Raw genomic sequence first — 16,958 nt, 5'->3', positions numbered from 1 at the left:
AAAAAAAAAACAACTACTAAATTTTTGAATCTGGGTCCGTCTTGCTCAACAAAAAGTCCTCAAAATGTCTCAAATTTATTCAAGTCCCCACTAAGACACACAAACAAGAGGGGGAGTGTGTGAGTGCACACACTCCCCCTCTCATGCTGGGTTCAGTCTCTCAGCGTGAAGTCAAGATGACATAATAACTATCATCATCGTCATCATCATACTTGAAAAGACGTTACACGTTAAGCACCACACCCTCCCTGCAGGCGTCTCACAGCAGCGTCACGTCTGACGAGTAAATCGAGTCCACGAACAAGTCAAACGGCAGTAAACGAAATTTCCTCACACAACAGAAGAGCTCGTGCTGCCTTCACGACTCCTCTGTGATCTCTGCTGTCAGAAATCAGATTTAGAACCAAACCAGCGACGGCAGAAACCAATTGAAAGACACCAAACAGGAGCAAACGTGAGCTTTCATTTAAGTCATCTTCCTGATAAAGCAGATGTGCTAACAGCTGCTGAGACGAGGCGTTCGCTGGTATCCGGTTTAACTGAGCATCACACTAGCTCTGACTCCAGCTGCTCAGCTTTACAGGAACCAGCTTCAGCCGCTCGGCTCATTAAAGGTTAACCGGCTGTTTGCTGAGTTCAGAGTCTGAAGTGTAAAATCACTGCTGACCTGCCAACATGTTCACTGATACGTCTGCAGCTCCCGCCTTTATCCCGCTACCCCAAAAAGACGACGTCTGACCACCTCCTCTGTGACGAGTTTTGACACCTCTCTGTATATCAATAAAGTTGTGCTTTGATGACCATTAGAATCATTTCCAGGTGTTTTGACGGGTAGCTGCACGGGCAGAGCTCACCGTCACCAACTTCTGATGCACGCCCAATCATTTCGTCCTGTAAGCAGCCTGAAATATGAAAGACACTGCTAGACTTTCAAGGGGTAAAGAGTTCATAGAACCACAAGCTGTGAGACCGGGCGAGTTCAGGCAACAAAGTAAAACATAAAAACAGATTTAAGAAGGAAAATGAAGAGCTCTTTTTTTTGGCTCTGACGGGCGCCGTTAAAGGATCCACGCAGAGACGGTCGCTCTGAAACGTGGAAGTTAGGCTGATGCAGGAAGTCGGCGTAAACACACGTGAGCCTGCAGAGGCCGTCCTGGGAACGGTGCAGTAAACAAGGTGTAACTCCCTGTTACCTGGAAGCTACAAAACCCAACAAAGCTTTGTGGTCACTCTTGTCTGAATTGTGGCAGCACAGTGACGCAGCACACCTGGCGAAGCTTTCACAATCGACCTTTTGTAGGCCACGCTTCGGTCGTAGCCGGCTGGATAAAAGCGGTGCTGTGTGTACGCCGCAGACTAAAAACACGTCACGTCAGACGTGACGGGGAATCGAACACTAAGAACAGAAAAACACAGTTTTCTGAAGAACGCGTGCTGAAAGACGCCCGACAACAAAACGGTTTAATTTTTGTTCCTTTTCCTGCTTTTACGTGAAATATTTGGAGCTGTTGGTGAAATTAAAAGAGACCGGTCATAGTCGGGCTCCTGTGGTGACACTGTGTGGGTTTCCTGCTTCTCCTGCTCTCATGTTAAAGGACATTTTCGCAGTTATTACAGGAAAAACCAGAAAGCTCCAGAGAGAAAAAGAAGCTCCGAACTCTGGAAACCTGGAAGTTTAAGGGTTAAAGAAGGAGTCTGTCCACGCCAGTGAAGTGTGACGAGGCTTCTTCAGAGAGGAGACTGTATTTATAGAAGGTTTTGTGCTGCGGTGGTCAGCGTGTGCAGACACACCCTGCAGGCCAACCTCCTCCATCACTGCTGCAGGAACAGGAAGCGTCTGACTCCAGAGGAAAAACTTCAGCAGCTTCTCGTGCAGCTCGCTTCAGGCCTCACATGCTCGCCATCTGCTGACACACACACACACACACACACACACACACACACACACACACATTCACACACACACAAACACCCACCACACACCACACACACACACACACACACACACACACACACACACACACACACACACACACACTTTCTTCTTCCTCTCAGCTGAAAAGTTTCCAGCATCTTTCCTGAGCCGAGCTCTCGGCCCGATTCAAAGCGCCGCGACGGCGAATGTTTGACTTCAGGTTTAAACAGTTTATTCAGCTGAAAGAAACCCACAAAAGACCAGAAAGCAAGACCAACACGCTGCAGCAACCCCTGCAACCAATGCAACCACGGCAACCAAAGCAACAACAGCAACGACCACAGAGTGGTAACAGTCAGCTGACTCGGCGTTTACAGGTGCTCAGATGTGAAAACGTGACACCTTTATTGGTTCTGCTTTCTAAGATTTAACTGTGAACATCAATGATGAAGATCCAGAACATTTTTCATTGATGCGTCTCAGCAAAAACGATAATCGATCATTTTTAACAGAAGTCAGAAGACTTCTGCTCTCCAGAAATAAATGTAAATAGATCACCATCCCACCCCAGGCAGACCGGATGGTCCTAAACGTGAGGTTGTAGGTCTACTGTTCTCCTCAGAAGTTCTTTAAACGCGTCACTATATTTAAAAATTACTTAAAGATGGATGTTGTTCTGACTTATGACCATTTTGCTCGTTCTTGCTCCAGTTATTGATGGATATCAGATAAAAGAAGGCAAATTTATTCCCTCCGTCTGTAAATTGGCTTAAATGTGACCGTTTCGCCTGCTGCTGTTTAAATGCAACTTTCAGTAAATAAACTCCTCGCTGTTCCTCCTCCGCTCTGCAGAGCTGCTGCTCAAGGACACGAAACCACAGCAACGACAAACCGAACCAAATATTCATTTTTATTTTTCTGCTCCGATTATCGTTTAGATCAAGTTTGAAAATAAGTTTAAGATCTTTGAAGGAGAAAATCCAGATATTTGTTCTCCTGCATCTCTCCCTCTTCAGCGTTTGTACACTCACAGACTAAACCTGCGATCTGCTGATCAAAGCTAACAGCAGGGCAGACGATTAATCGATTAGTCGATGAGGTGGACACCGTCTGTGTCGTTTCCACGAGCATGCATCTGCTGCCACTCTGAGAATAAACTCTAAAAACAAACCGGACGCGAAGCAGAAGTTTTCTGTGATGTGGACAAAGTGTCCGAGAACACGTGCGTGCAAATATTTCACTTTTCTGACTTTTTACTGAAACTCCGATGAGCTGAAAACGTGTTTTCCCAGCAGTAAAGCAGAGATCTGCTGCTGACAGAAACTTTGTGATCTGCTGATGGTGAAGCCGAGCTCTGATCAGCGGGATTGCGTAAACGCAGGTTTCGGACCTCTGTGCTGCAGGTCAAACTGAGCCCCTGCCATCGATCAGGGCATGAACTGATGGAGCGGTATTGACAGCCGGCGGGCCTGTCGTCATCATCACCATGGAAACTAACACGTGGAGAGCTGGCCAGGTGAGGCCGCGGGGCTTTTGTCCGCGTAAAAACCGCTGAGAAAGAAAAGAGCTTTGAAGCGGTGGAAGCTGCTGGACGGCCGGATGAAAAGAGGCAGAGAGCCGCGGGGAGGCGGGCCGAGCCGGGCCAGACCCGGGTCATGTGAAGGACAGCACCCAGAACCCAGACTCTGAACAGCTGACAGCCCGACGGAAGGAAAAGTTTAGAGGAAGCAGACTTCTCCTTACCTCTCGGTCCCGAGCAGCGCCTCCTCTCCCTCCTTCTCCTCGTCCTCCTCTTCTCCCGCTCCTTCCTCGCAGTGAAGTCCTCTGCAGACTCGGGCAGACTCTCCAGCAACCAGACGCGGATTCAAAGTGAAACCCGCGTATCTCCGAGGCCCCGAATCCGTGTGCGCCTCCTGCCCTGCGCCGCTGGAAACTCCGGACTGCCTGCTTGGCGCTGCTGCCTTCACGGACTGTGGGATATGCGGTGACTCTGTGGTTGCGTGTGTGTTTGAGCGCGCATGGGCGGAGTGGAAAAAATGGCACTTTTATAGACGGAGGGCGGGTCTGCCTGTGAGACTGTCAGTGAAAAACATCAGGCTAAGATCTGGCACACATACGTCATCAGCTCAGATGAGCTCTTTAAAATTTAGATTTTCTTTATTTCATGATTATTCTTTTTTGTTTTCCAAAACATCAGCATGACCCGCACATGTGTCAGTATGTATCACTGCAAAGAGTCAAACAGGTGACAACATGTCAGTAATATGACTGATACAGACATCTTTACAGACAGCACAAAGTGGCCAGTGTGTCACGTTGACCCGCTGCAGCTGAAACTGTTTACATAACAGAAGCTCTCATCTTGGTGTTTTTGGGCAAATGTGACATATTTTTACATAAAACCTGCAAAGAGAGCGCGAGACATGTTTTCACTTTGTGAGATAAAACCACAACAATAAGACTTCAGACTTTATATAAATGCATCTATTTATGCATTATTTGCAGATGCAGGTGAGCGGCACATTAAGGGAAGCTTGAAGAAAGGAAGAAATAACAGGTGTTTCCACACAGGTGTGGGGGTGTGACTTAATCTGGACTTTGGACCTCAGTGCCACCCTCCTGAGTGCATCACTGTAAATGTACACACCAGCACAATGTTTGGACACACCTTCTCATTGAATGGTTTTTCTTTATTTTTACTTCTCTCTAAAATGTAAACACAAACTGAAAAAAATGACAACTAACTCTAAATATGTTTTAGATTTTAGTTTCCTCTAAGTAGCCGCCCTTTGCTTTGTTGGCAGCGCTGCAAACCTCGCTGCCTTCTCTCAGTGAGCTTCATGATGTAGTCACCTGAATGGTTTCACTTCACAGGTGAGCCTGTCAGGGTTCATTTGTGGAATTTCTTAATCAGGTTGAGACCATCAGTTGTGACCATCAGCCCTATTTGACAACTGTTAGAATTCATATTATGGCAAGAACCAATCAGCTAAGTAAAGAGAAACGACAGCCCATCATTACTTTAAGAACTGAAGGTCAGTCAGTCCAGAAAACTTTGAATGTGTCCCCAAAAACCATCAAGCAGTACAAGGAAACTGGTTCACATGAGGACAGCCCCAGGAAGGGAAGACCAGGAGTCACCTCTGCTGCTGAGGATAAATAGAATTTAATATATAATTCTAAATGCAAAAAAGTCAAATTTAGAAAGTGTTTCTAACTTCTTCACTTGAAAAAAAGTGACACAGTGATCTTCATCCTTCATCTTGGTGAAGGAAGCAGATTTAAAGATTTAGGATTCTCGTTTAAATCGGGCTTTTCCTGCTTGCTCATAGGAGGATGTTTGAGTTTGGGGGTCTTCTCTGTATTATTAGCATCTTAACCTTACAATATAAAGCACCTTGAGGTGATTGTTGTTGTGATTTGATGATGTGTAAATGAAACTGAACTGAACTGGTACTATGTTAACCATTTGAAAAAAGATGCAGGAACCTGCCCTGCAACGGTGCGCTGCATAGTGCTGCTCCTCTGGCTCAGGGCTGCCATGGGGTTTATGAGGAGGCCAGGTTTACCTTCATGCAGAAATCCCCAAATCAATATGAAGGAGAACAGGAGAACGTTCATTCTGAACATCTGGATGTGTCGCTTCCTGTCCATGCAAGTAAACGGAAAGAACCTGAGGTCACGCAGAGCTTCATCTTTAAGCCTCGGAGAAAGAAATGCATCGTGTGTGTGCACCGAAACAAGCAGCTGGTCCTCAGACTGTCGCCACAGCAGAAACCTGTCATTACCAAGGTGAGCGCACAGTTATCCATGAGGCAGAGCGAGCAGCAAACTGACCCACGTGTTCTCTGGATCCAGCAGCAGTTTATCTAACAGCCCAAACAGGCACAGGGAGAAGATGCAAACAGCAGCGTGACGCCTCCTCCTGAATATTCTGTTTTATCAGACTAACCTTTAAAATGTTGTCAGCAGCTATTTCAGTCGCTGCTTTGTGTAAAAATCTTTCAGCATCTGTCAGCAGGCACATCTGTTGCTGAGCTGCAGGTTTCAAGATTCACAGGAAAACTGATGAACACATGAAAATGCTCTCCAATGCACCTCCCACCAGTTTCATCCAGTAACTGGAAGCCTCCCAGTCTGTTCTGCTGCTGCTGTATTTCATTTTACTGGTGGTGGAAGTTTCATCATATCCCACAGACGTCTGTGTGGCTTCAGACTTTTTGGTGGTTTTCCACCTCAGGCTTCGTGGAAAAAGACGGCGACGTGGAGGCTGGAGGCCTGTGGGTCTGTTATAGGGCTGAGTCTCAAACACTGCAGCCAATCAGGACGTGCGAGGATGACCCGCAGGTCTCTGCTGTGAGAAAAATTCCATATTCTCTGAGGTTATGAAACCATTACTCAGTCAGAGCTGAACATGTGAAGCGCATGTGTTTGGGCTGAGAGTCATTTCCACTTCCTGTCCTCGTCTCCTCACTGATATCCATCAGGAAGCTTCAAAAATCACTTAGAAATAGTTGCAGCGATCCAGCAAGAAGTCTGAAATCTAAAATCATCTTATTTTAATCAAAGCACAATTAAACCTTTGAACTAACTCAGAGTTTTCTGTCTAAAGAAGCCAAAGACTTCACACAACACCCACGTTTAAAGGAAGCTTTTTATGTTTGTATTGTTCATTTGTTCACTTTGGTTTGAGGACGTGCAGGTTTGTTTGTTTCAGTTTCATCTTTGAGTTTCAGCTTCTTCACGTTTGATCAAACTAACAGAAACTAAAACTGACATGTTCGATTTTGGTAAATGGCCTGTATTTGTATAGCGCTTTACTTATTCCCTAAGGACCCCAAAGCACTTTACACATCCAGTCATTCACCCAGTCACACACACATTCACACACACATTCACACACACATTCACACACAGGTGATGGCAGCTATATTATACCCACAGCCACCCTCGGGCGCACTGACAGAGGCGAGGCTGCCGGACACTGGCGCCACCGGGCCCTCTGAACACCACCAGTAGGCAGTAGGTGAAGTGTCTCGCCCAAGGACACAACGACCGAGACTGTCAGAACCGGCAACCTTCCAATTACAAGACGAACCGCCAACTCTTGAGCCACGATCGCCCATTTTACTTTGCAAGTATAGTTTATATTCTATTTCTACTAAGAAAGTATTTTTTTCACATCTGGTTTTAGTTTTTAGTTTAGTTTCAGTTAAGAGAGTTTATGTTTACCCATGGACCCTGAAGGCAGCACCTCTTACGCTCACACAAACACGTGAAACACATCAAGGCCTCAAACAGTGAAGCAGTTAAAGACAGCAGCCTCTTTAAAGGTAAACTGAAGGGTTTCATAGTTTTTCCATCAGTGCTGAAAACAAGGAAACGCCGAGATCGTTAATCGACTCGAGATCACAAACCGAAACCCCCCAAATACCTTCCTGTTTTCTAAAACAACAGTTTGCATCCATGCAGTGTTTATAAGAGACACACAGCCTCTGAGTGACGACCTAGACCTGCATTGTTTGCAACAGCCAGCAGGGGGCTACAATAACACAGAGAAAACCTCAACAATCACACAACCCCTCTATGAGCAAGCACATGGCCACAGTGGGAAGCAAAAACTCCCCTTTAACAGGAAGAAACCTGGTAATCATCTGCTGTGGCTGGTCAGGAGTGAGAGGAGGACGTCTATGAGACAAGGAGCCTCACCTCAGCTCAGTGAACACTTACCTGATGACTTTGGTCTCAGTGCCTTCAGGTTTGTAGAAGCTATCTGCATTTCTACACCTGTGGTCATGGAAGTGATGGAACACATCCGGATGGTTGAGTGACAGAGTGCGAGCTTTAAAGGACCGACACTTGGAAGCAAAGTCCATGCTGATATTAAGCAGTCAGACTTGGTGTCACGAGGTTCATTTCCAGTCTTTGTAATGACCATTCTCAGAGGAATGCTTTTGTTTGCTTAAACCTCTTAATCCCAATCTATGAATCATTCAAGCATAAAAAGGCTCCCAACTGAAGGGATGAATCGGTGTTGTGTCGACACGTAACAGACAAGTTTGCAAAGAACCTGTTTGAGCTTCAGGCTCTTTGTTACGAGCCGCCTGTCACAGAAACACATCACTGACGGCTAATAAGTTTCTTAATTATTTTGTGGACAAGGTTGCTAGTTTGAGACCTCCGACTCTACCTATTGTTGACCCAGCCATGCATGGTTCTTGCTCAAGTTTGTTCTCTGCCTTTCTACCAATTGTTTTATCTGATTCAGAGAAACTTGTGCTGAATGCTAAACCGTGTGGCTCTCCAAATGACGTTGTTCCTCCCCGTTTTCTTAAAAAGGTATTTCCTATCATCGGACCACACATTCTGAACATTATTAATACTAGTCTTTTGTCTGGTCAGGTACCTAGGTAATTTAAGCATGCAGTCATGCATCCTTTACTTAAGAAACCGGGCTTAGACAGTTCAGTCATGTCAAATTTTAGACCCATCTCTAAGCTTCCCTTTCTTAGTAAGATTCTGGAAAGGATTGTTTATACTCAGTTGATGGACTACTTGAATGACTCTAAATTGTCAGAAATCTTTCAGTCCGGCTTTAAGCCATTCCACAGCACGGAGACAGCCCTCATAAAAGTTATGAATGACATCCTGATAGCGACAGACCGTGGTAAATATGCAGTGCTGGTCTTGTTGGACATGACCGCTGCATTTGACACAGTGGATCACGATTTGCTGATCTCCAGCTTGCAGCACTGTGTGGGAATTTCTGGTTCGGCACTTTTGTGGTTAAAGTCCTATCTCTTAAATGGGACCTTTTGTGTTAAGTTGGGGTCGGCTTCATCCTCTGTGGCCCCTCTGCTTTGGGGTGTGCCACAGGGATCTATTCTTGGGCCGTTATTGTTTTCGTTGTACCTCTTGCCTCTTCGCACGATTTTCCGAAAGCATAAAGTGCCATTCCATCTATACGCAGATGACTGCCAGCTCTACTTACCTTTAGTCATTCTGATAGTCTCCCAACTGGACCTCTGCTTGACTGCCTTACTGATGTCAAAGCATGGATGGCAAAAAACTTTTTAAATTTTAATGATCGGAAGACAGAAGCAATTTTATTTGGCCCAAATCGTTCTTCTCATACTCCGGATGTTGATCTTGCAGCTTTGACTTCCCAACTAAAGAGTTCGATCACAAATCTCGGAGTTAAAATTGATTCTGCACTCACCTTTGATGACCATGTAAACGGGGTGGTAAAATCAGCACTGTTTATTTGTCTGACAGCCCCACGTCCCCACTCGTTCCCTTCGGTCAGCTGAGCAGTTGCTGCTTTCGGTCCCAAAGTCACGGCTGAAACTTAGAGGAGACCGAGCGTTCTCTGTTGCAGCGCCGATGCTTTGGAATAACCTTCCTCTCCATATTAGACAGGCTGCATCAGTGCCAGTTTTTAAGTCTTTATTAAAAACCTATTTTTATTCCCTGGCTTTTAACTCTGTGGGTAACTGATTCATTATTATTTTTTATTTTATTGCTATGTCTGGTTTTATTACTATGTGCATATTGGCAGCAGCTTCATTTTCAGCATAACAATGCCGTAAAAGCACACCTGGTCTATCGGTCATGGGTCGGCCTCCCCAGAGTCGGACCTCAGCGTTACTGAAGCAGTGTGGGATCATCCTGACAGAGAATAGAAGGAAAGGCAGAAACACCCAAAGAAGAGCTTTGAACATCCTTCAAGAAGCCCTGAGAATAAAGGTGCTACACCAAATATTCGCTTTAAGCTCACCGGAGTCGCGCAAACTCTGATTTTGCCTTTATTTCCATGTGTGTTTGCATGTTTCCCTACAAAATATGAAGAAATGAAATGTGCAGCAATCTTAGCTGAAACACAGACGCTCGTTATAATCATTTTATTTACAAACTGGTTTTTAATTCTTACAGTGACGTCGTTGCTTCAGTACAAATACAATAAAACCTGAATTCTGAGCCAAAGCAGCACTGTCACATGTTTCTTCTTCTACTCTCGACAATCAGCAGTAATCACGAAGCTTCCTGTGCTGCATTGTTTCTGTTTTCCCGCCTTTTTCTCGGCCGACACAGTTTCCTGCGCTTCCTGAAGCTTTTCCTGTCCTGTATAAACACTGCAGCAGCTCTGTGGGCAGGAGCTTCTACCCACAGGCTCTTTATCCTATCAGAAAGCTCAGCAGCGCCCTCCAGCAGCTACAGCTAAAATGACTGTAGGCTTTATTGTATTAAAGCTTGCCTCATGATTTCATTTTTTAATTGCTTATTTTAGATTTTTCATGTGTTGTTTTTGTTATGAACAGAAGCTTGTTTCAGTACATTTTTGACATCATAAATTCAAAATTTCAGGTTCAGTATCCCCAAATTTTGTCTTACTTAGTCAAACTTTTTGGACAAATTTTGGTTCATAAATGGCAGAAAATCTTTTTTCTATGACAGAAACAAGCTTCCAGAGTTCAAACAGTGAACCATTTGTTCTAACTATGATATTTTTACTGTGTTACAGGAAAACCAACATGTTCAGATATTAAAATACATGCTGCACTTTTGTGCGTGCTGATGAAGACCTCATGACTCAGAGGTCCAAACTGACCCGCTAACCCTGAACCGTCATCCTGGTGACCCTGAATGACCTGGAAGCTGCCGGCTAAAATCATTGGATGTCCTCAGAGCTCAGCTGATGTCAGACAGCGTTATCGAGCAGCTCTCGGTGGAAAATCAATCAGCGGCTGTCAGATCTCTCACACGCCACAAATACATGTTCAGTCTGTTTTTACATGAAGAAGACGCAGCTCACGCCTTTCTTCTTCTTCTTCCGCCTGCTTCCTGTAGTTCCCAACACATGCCTCTAAAATCAGCTGAGGGAGGGCCCCAGAAAGTCAGTGGTTAAGAAGCTGCAGGACAGAAACCGGGGATTCTGGGAAAATGAGTTTCTTTAATCATTTCTGTTACAGACACACTCCTCCTGCGTGGTGAAACAGCGCCCCTCTGGGTTCTAATGGCTGGTACATGTAAGTCAGCTCGTGTGGCCAAAGACGGTACCTCAGCCAGACAGTAACCTCCGTGAGATCAAAGTTCTCTGAAACTCTGAGACCTGAAAAAACCTGAATTAAAATGGGAGGAAGGAAGAAAAGAAGGAAGTATTCTTTCCGTCCTTGCTTTAGTTCCTGCTTCCTTTCATTTACATCATTCTTCTCCTTCCTTCCTGTCATGTGACAGTTTAGATGAAATGTGTTTTTCTGTGACAATAAAATCCACCACAGAAGAAGAAGCATGTCCTACACCTGAGAGTGTCCTGTTTCCTCCTTGGAGCAGGTGGAGGGCAGCAGCTTCCTGTCAGCTCACTCCTTTGACGGCTCCTCTTCCTTCTCCTTCGTCTCCACCTTCTCCTCCGCCCCCCCTCTCTCTCCTGCCTTCATCTCCACGGTGAGAACCTCCTCCCCTTTGTGCCGCGGCGTCATCCTGATGATGACCGAGCTGTCGGCTGTTTCTGCCACCGTTTCCTCTCCGTCTTCTGGAGCTGGACTCAGGGGTACCGGAGACCGGCGGTGCATTGGAGAAGGGGGCGGGATTGGAGAAATGGAGGGAGGAGCCTGAAGAACAAAGAAGGAAAGGACAGGATGAAAGATGGCGGACAAAATGACTTTCCTTTGCTGCTGGTCTCTAAAGGCGTCTCCAAAACACACAGGAAAAATCCAAATCCTGAAAAACCCACGATTTATTTTTGATCCCTTTTATCTTCCTTCCTTTCCATCTTTCCTTTACAGTCTTTCTTTTTACTTCCTTCATGCTTTTCTTTATTCCTTCTTTCCTTTCCAACTTTCATTCTTCTGTCCTTCCACCCTTCCTTTCTTCCTTCCATCTTTTCTTTCTTCCTACCCACTCTTCTTTTCTTCTTTTTACCTTCCATCCTTCCTCACTTTCTTCCTTTCTAACTGCTCCTTTCCTTTATTTCCTCTTTCCTTCTTTCCTTCACAAACATCCTTCCTTCCTCTTTTCCTTCCTCCCTTCTTTCCTTGCTTTCTTTTCTTTCCACCTTTCCTTTCTTCACTTCTTTATTATTTCCTTTCTTCCTTGCACCGTTACTTACTTCCTCACCTCCTCCTTGCTTTCTTCCATCATTTCTACTTTTTTTCTAAAATTCCTTACCGCCCCCCACTGTTCCTTCCTTCCCTCCTAGTTTGTGCTGTCTCCCAGGTGCTTTGCTCCTCTACAGAACTCCATGGCTAACATTAGCTAACATTAGCTAACATTAGCTAACATGAGCTAACATTAGCTAATGTTAGCTTCCTCTACCTAAGAAATGGAGTCTGCTAATTTGAGAAAACTCTATGTGGGCACAAAAATAAAAGCTGGTCCAGGTTCTGAGAGCGCTTAACGTTATCAAGTAAGTTAAGGTCAAGCAGTTTTAGTGATTGAGGTGAATGTTTCCCGAAAACAAACGAGCAAATTAGCTTTTACATGAACATTTCTATCAAGGGATGATGTTCTAAATCTGTTTCTTACCAATCAGCACACATTAGGACATGAATCGTTTCATTTCAGTTTTGACACATTACTGATATTCCTAATATGGCAGTGGATGCAGTAGCCCCTCCCACCTGCTGATCAAACCTTCTGTCCATGAAGAAGACCCAATCAGAATAAAGCTGGTTTAAAGAGGAGGAGTTAAACAGCTCATTTCAGACAAGGGATAACGTGAGGGCCTCCACAACAGTGCAGCATCAGATGAAGGTGGCTCATTATAAACTGTGAATCATTCAAAGCTGCTCTGGTGGAGTCACTGAATAAAGCACTGAAAAGAACCTTTCAGTCTCCTCACTTTATCTATCTATCCTTTTCCTTCCTTCCTTCCTTCCTTCCTTCCTTCCCTGCAGCTGCACAGAGGTGATGTGGTGATGGTGGCCTACCTGTGCCTCTCCCGCCTCAGACGGTTTGTATGCTTTCTTCAGCTTGGCGAAGGTTCCCTCGATGCCTGCCTGCTCCGTCACCTTCAGGGCGGCCTTGAACATTTCTGGCGTGTCCGGTCGTGGCGGGATGACTGTCTTTGCACCTTTACCCTCCTCCTTCTCCTCCGGCTTCTTGTCCTTCGTCAGCATCTTCCTGCACAAAGACAAACACAGGGCGGCAGTCCAGACAAGCTCAGAAACTGAAAACCTCTCTCCTACATCTCCAAACCTCCACAATCCGACATTCAGCAGCTCCGGCGGCTGCCGTGGCTCCGGCCGGTCTGCTTCAGCGCCATGGCCTGACTGAGCAGATAAAGGAAGGTGGATCACCTCAATGAGCTGACCCGATTCTCAAACACAAACTAGAGCGAGCGCCGTGAGCTGATTAGAGGTGAGTCTAATCCTGTCCTGGACAGAGAGATCAGACAAACGAGAGGAAGGCGAGCTGAGGAAGCAGCAGAAACAATCAGCCTCCTATTAACTGATGGTTGTTATTAGCAAGTGGGGCTGCTTTACTGACATGCTGGATCCGCCTCCAGCCGCATGGTGACCAGAGTCCGGCTGGTTAAAGTACAAATCTGTGCTCAGGTATTCATCTGTAAACTGTGGTAACATAAGTGTGTCTCTACAGACTCTGCAAGGTCATGAATGCAGTGAATCAGTATTTATTAATAATAGTGTTCCTACTGTGACAGGACAACAGGACCTAACCCTTCCAGCTCAGTGTGAGAGTCTTTACTGCTGTTTATAAAACAGAGCTGGTGGGACGCAAACACTAACCTCGTTGTCTCTCCACCCGACGGCCGTGGTTTGGACAACGTGTTAGCAGGTTCTGTAATAGTTCTCCACCTTAACTTCCCAATAAACCCTGACAATATGCTTTAAAAAATGCCAAGAAGGTTTCTTGGGGTTACGATGGCAGCCATAAACCAGAAGGTTCTAGCTGAAGTCTTTGCTGCTGCGAGAGTAAAGATGCTGACTCAAAGACGAGCTGGTTGTGTTTAAATGTCGTAATTCGGTGTGAAAGGACTCGCATTTGGATTAAAACAATTAAACTGCGTTCCGCTCTAACAGGGTCTCGGTCTTACTTGGCCTTCTTGCGCAGCAGTTTTTCGGACTCGGGGTAATGCACCAGGATCTCTGCCAGGTCCTTCTTATCCAGGATGAACAAATTGGCAAATCCGTGAGCCTTCACGTTGGCTGTGCGCCGGTTTCCTCCGCCTCCCGCCAGCAGACTGACCAATCAGAGACCACAGAGAGTTTTTTCAAAACATCCTTTATTATGATTATTGGTCATGAAAAACTAAACTACTGACATGATTTCACTTTTTTGAAACATTTAACACCCTGTTGGGTAAATTTCATTCTCCCTCTGTGGTATGAAAGTTGTCTGTATTTTTTAATTTTAATTTTAACAAAACATAATCACATGATCATATGATGATATATCTATAATATATTTCAGTCTGGCGCGCTGCCCAGCCGCACATCCTGAGAACGATTGAGCGTCTTTATTTGCAGCCGCCACGTGCAGGTTTTTAATTGTTTAACAGGATGACGGGAAGCAGCTCTGACCTGATCTCTCCAAACACCGAGCCGGCTCTGATGGTGACGAACACCGTCTGCAGGTCAGGACCGCCCACCACCTGAACCTCGCCCTGCTTGATGATGTACATCTCCCTGCCGATCTCCCCCTGAAACACACACACACACACACACACACACACACACACACACACACACACACACACACACACACACACTGTCTGTGTCACCATCAGCTCAGTAACACCTCTGCCGGCTCGACAGGTGCGTTCTTACCTTTTTACAAACAAAGTCTCCGGGCAGGTACACGACAGACTTGAGCCTCATTAGCATGTCAAACACCATCTGCCTGTCACAGCCCTGAGACACACACACACACACATATTTATGCATTCATGTGTATAAAAATGTTTTTATTTTTTATTCGCCGTTTCTGACCTGAAACAGGGCGACTTTACTGACAATGGCGTAGTTAACGTCCACGGCGATGTCCATCCTCATCTTATCGGGAAGCTGGATCAGAAGCTCCTGCTCATCTGCACACGGGACACCACAATGCTCAGTGTTACTTTGAACTCAACACGAGGCGTTCAGGGACCAGGTCTCAGACAGCTTCTCTCAGACATTTCTTACCCAGCATGCCCTGGCTCTTCCAGGTGTAGTCGTACCAGGTCTTGATGCGGTTCTGGACCTCGCGAGGGATGTTGTAGGAGGTCATGTACTTAACCGTGCTGTCCATACAGGCACGGTAGTAGTTCTCCCCGGCAGTCGCTGCTCCAACTACATCCCTCATCTGACACATTGCACCAAAAATCAAAGGGGGCGGAACCACGTGAGGTCATGGATGGCCAAAAAGAAGCAGAGTTGTAAATGGTGGTTTTACCGACCTGACCGATCATGATGGAGAAAGCAAAGACGCCAACAAAGTAATTAATGAGTTGGAAGCAGATTTCAAAGACAGTGGTTGGGTCGGGCAGTCCTCCTATGGTGATCAGCGTCTTCACGGCAAAGTAGTAACAGCGGATGTACCTGCAGGAATGAAAACAGTCCATCGATTCATGAAGAGCTTCAGCTTTAGTTTAGTGGAAATGCACTTTTAAGATATTCTAACCTGATTTGAAGAACCTAGAACATTTTAAAATTCAAACTTCTACTGGGTTTTGATTCCTTCAAGGATTTCAGCAAAATGCAACATAAAGCTGACGAATCTGTGAGTGTTAAAATTTAATTATATGGGTAAATTCAATCAATAACCCAGCCACAGCTGTGAGGCCAAACTAACCTGTGGATCAGAGACACAGTATAACACATTCACATCAGAAATTTCCTGTCAATTACAGAGTGAATAAAAGGTTTTGTTACAATAAGTCGGTGACCCTGATGTTAGTAGATCTGTCCACTGATGTCTGAGCTGCAACTATAACCAAATCAGACACAGTGAAAATGAAGCACGATCACACTGCTGCAGTTTTACAGATGACGTAACTGCCATACAGTCTGTTTGCCCTGTTGAAGAGCAAACAGTTATGGCTCTTCTATATTCAGATTTCCTCTTTCTTCCTCATTCTGACATCCAGAAACAGACAGAATCAGTCTCACATCGTTAACATTGAACCCTTCTTATTGCAAAAATATAAATCTGAATTCTTACGCGTTGCCTTTTCCGTTGTAGACCCACTTGGTGGATCCCAGTCCTTCATAATCGGAGCCCCAGTAGAAGAGGCAGGCGTTGATGTGCAGGGAGTACAGCAGGTACATTGAGGTTCGGATCACCCTGACATACAGCGGCAGAAACAAAAATAACATCAAAAATTCAAGAACAGCAACAAGAAAGAGATCTACTGAAATAAATTATTATTTAACCTGGGTGTTCCTCAAGGATCCAAACTGGGGCCACTACGAGTGCATTTAGGCTTTTTGCACATGGTACACTGATTTTGTTGCTCTGGGTAAAAACTCTTTTGGCCTTTTTTTGGTGCCTAAATGACAAAACTTACTCCCATCAAAATAAAACTAAAATGATGATCATTCTTATCAGCTGACAAAACTACACCATGTCCCTGAACCTACTTCTGTCCCTGCTACTGGAAACTTTCATAATTTATTATTCTTTCTAAAGTAAAAGAATAAAATAGTTTTTCTGGGTGTGTATTTTATATTTTTATGCTGTTAAATGTAATATTTTACCATTTTTATGTTGCTATTTTCATATTTTCTATGATCTCTGAGGCAAATATTTCTTACAGGGCAGAGTCAAAAAAACATTTATCCTGATCGGAGAAAAGAAGTTTAACGAGGTTTGTGACATCATCACTTGTCAGTTTGGATGTGTGAAGATTCATATAGATCTAGAGACAAGACTGGCAACCTTCTGGGAACCTCCGGTAATCAGAGATGGGCAGTAATCTGATTACTTTTTTCAAGTCACGAGTAAAGTAAGGGATTACTATTGCAAAAACGGTAATTAGATTACTGTTACTTTCCTGTAGTTACTGCGTTACTAAAACTGTGATTTTTTTTGCGAGAATGTCTCA

At 44.9% G+C, this 16,958-nt stretch overlaps 1 protein-coding gene across 3 annotated transcripts in view; it reads right to left on the bottom strand.

The window, feature by feature from the left end:
* Positions 1-9,801: 9,801 nt before the first annotated feature.
* Positions 9,802-16,958, bottom strand: part of cngb1a (cyclic nucleotide gated channel subunit beta 1a) — a 23,785-nt gene continuing 16,628 nt past the window's right edge. For all 3 annotated transcript variants that reach the window (XM_042221573.1, XM_042221574.1, XM_042221572.1), the window contains 9 exons: positions 16,076-16,198; positions 15,312-15,453; positions 15,058-15,217; positions 14,863-14,960; positions 14,701-14,784; positions 14,455-14,573; positions 13,968-14,114; positions 12,841-13,033; positions 9,802-11,523 (listed from right to left, as the gene is read on the bottom strand). In XM_042221573.1, the coding sequence (XP_042077507.1) occupies positions 11,272-11,523; positions 12,841-13,033; positions 13,968-14,114; positions 14,455-14,573; positions 14,701-14,784; positions 14,863-14,960; positions 15,058-15,217; positions 15,312-15,453; positions 16,076-16,198 (1,318 nt within the window). In that variant the 3' untranslated portion in view covers positions 9,802-11,271. The remainder of the gene's footprint in view (positions 11,524-12,840; positions 13,034-13,967; positions 14,115-14,454; positions 14,574-14,700; positions 14,785-14,862; positions 14,961-15,057; positions 15,218-15,311; positions 15,454-16,075; positions 16,199-16,958) is intronic.

Source organism: Haplochromis burtoni, unplaced genomic scaffold, assembly GCF_018398535.1.
Source record: "Haplochromis burtoni strain Fernald_Lab_line unplaced genomic scaffold, NCSU_Asbu1 Contig_69, whole genome shotgun sequence".
Lineage (NCBI taxonomy): Eukaryota > Metazoa > Chordata > Actinopteri > Cichliformes > Cichlidae > Haplochromis > Haplochromis burtoni.
Note: the sequence above shows the minus strand (reverse complement) of the source record. Positions and strands in the feature narration are given on the sequence as shown.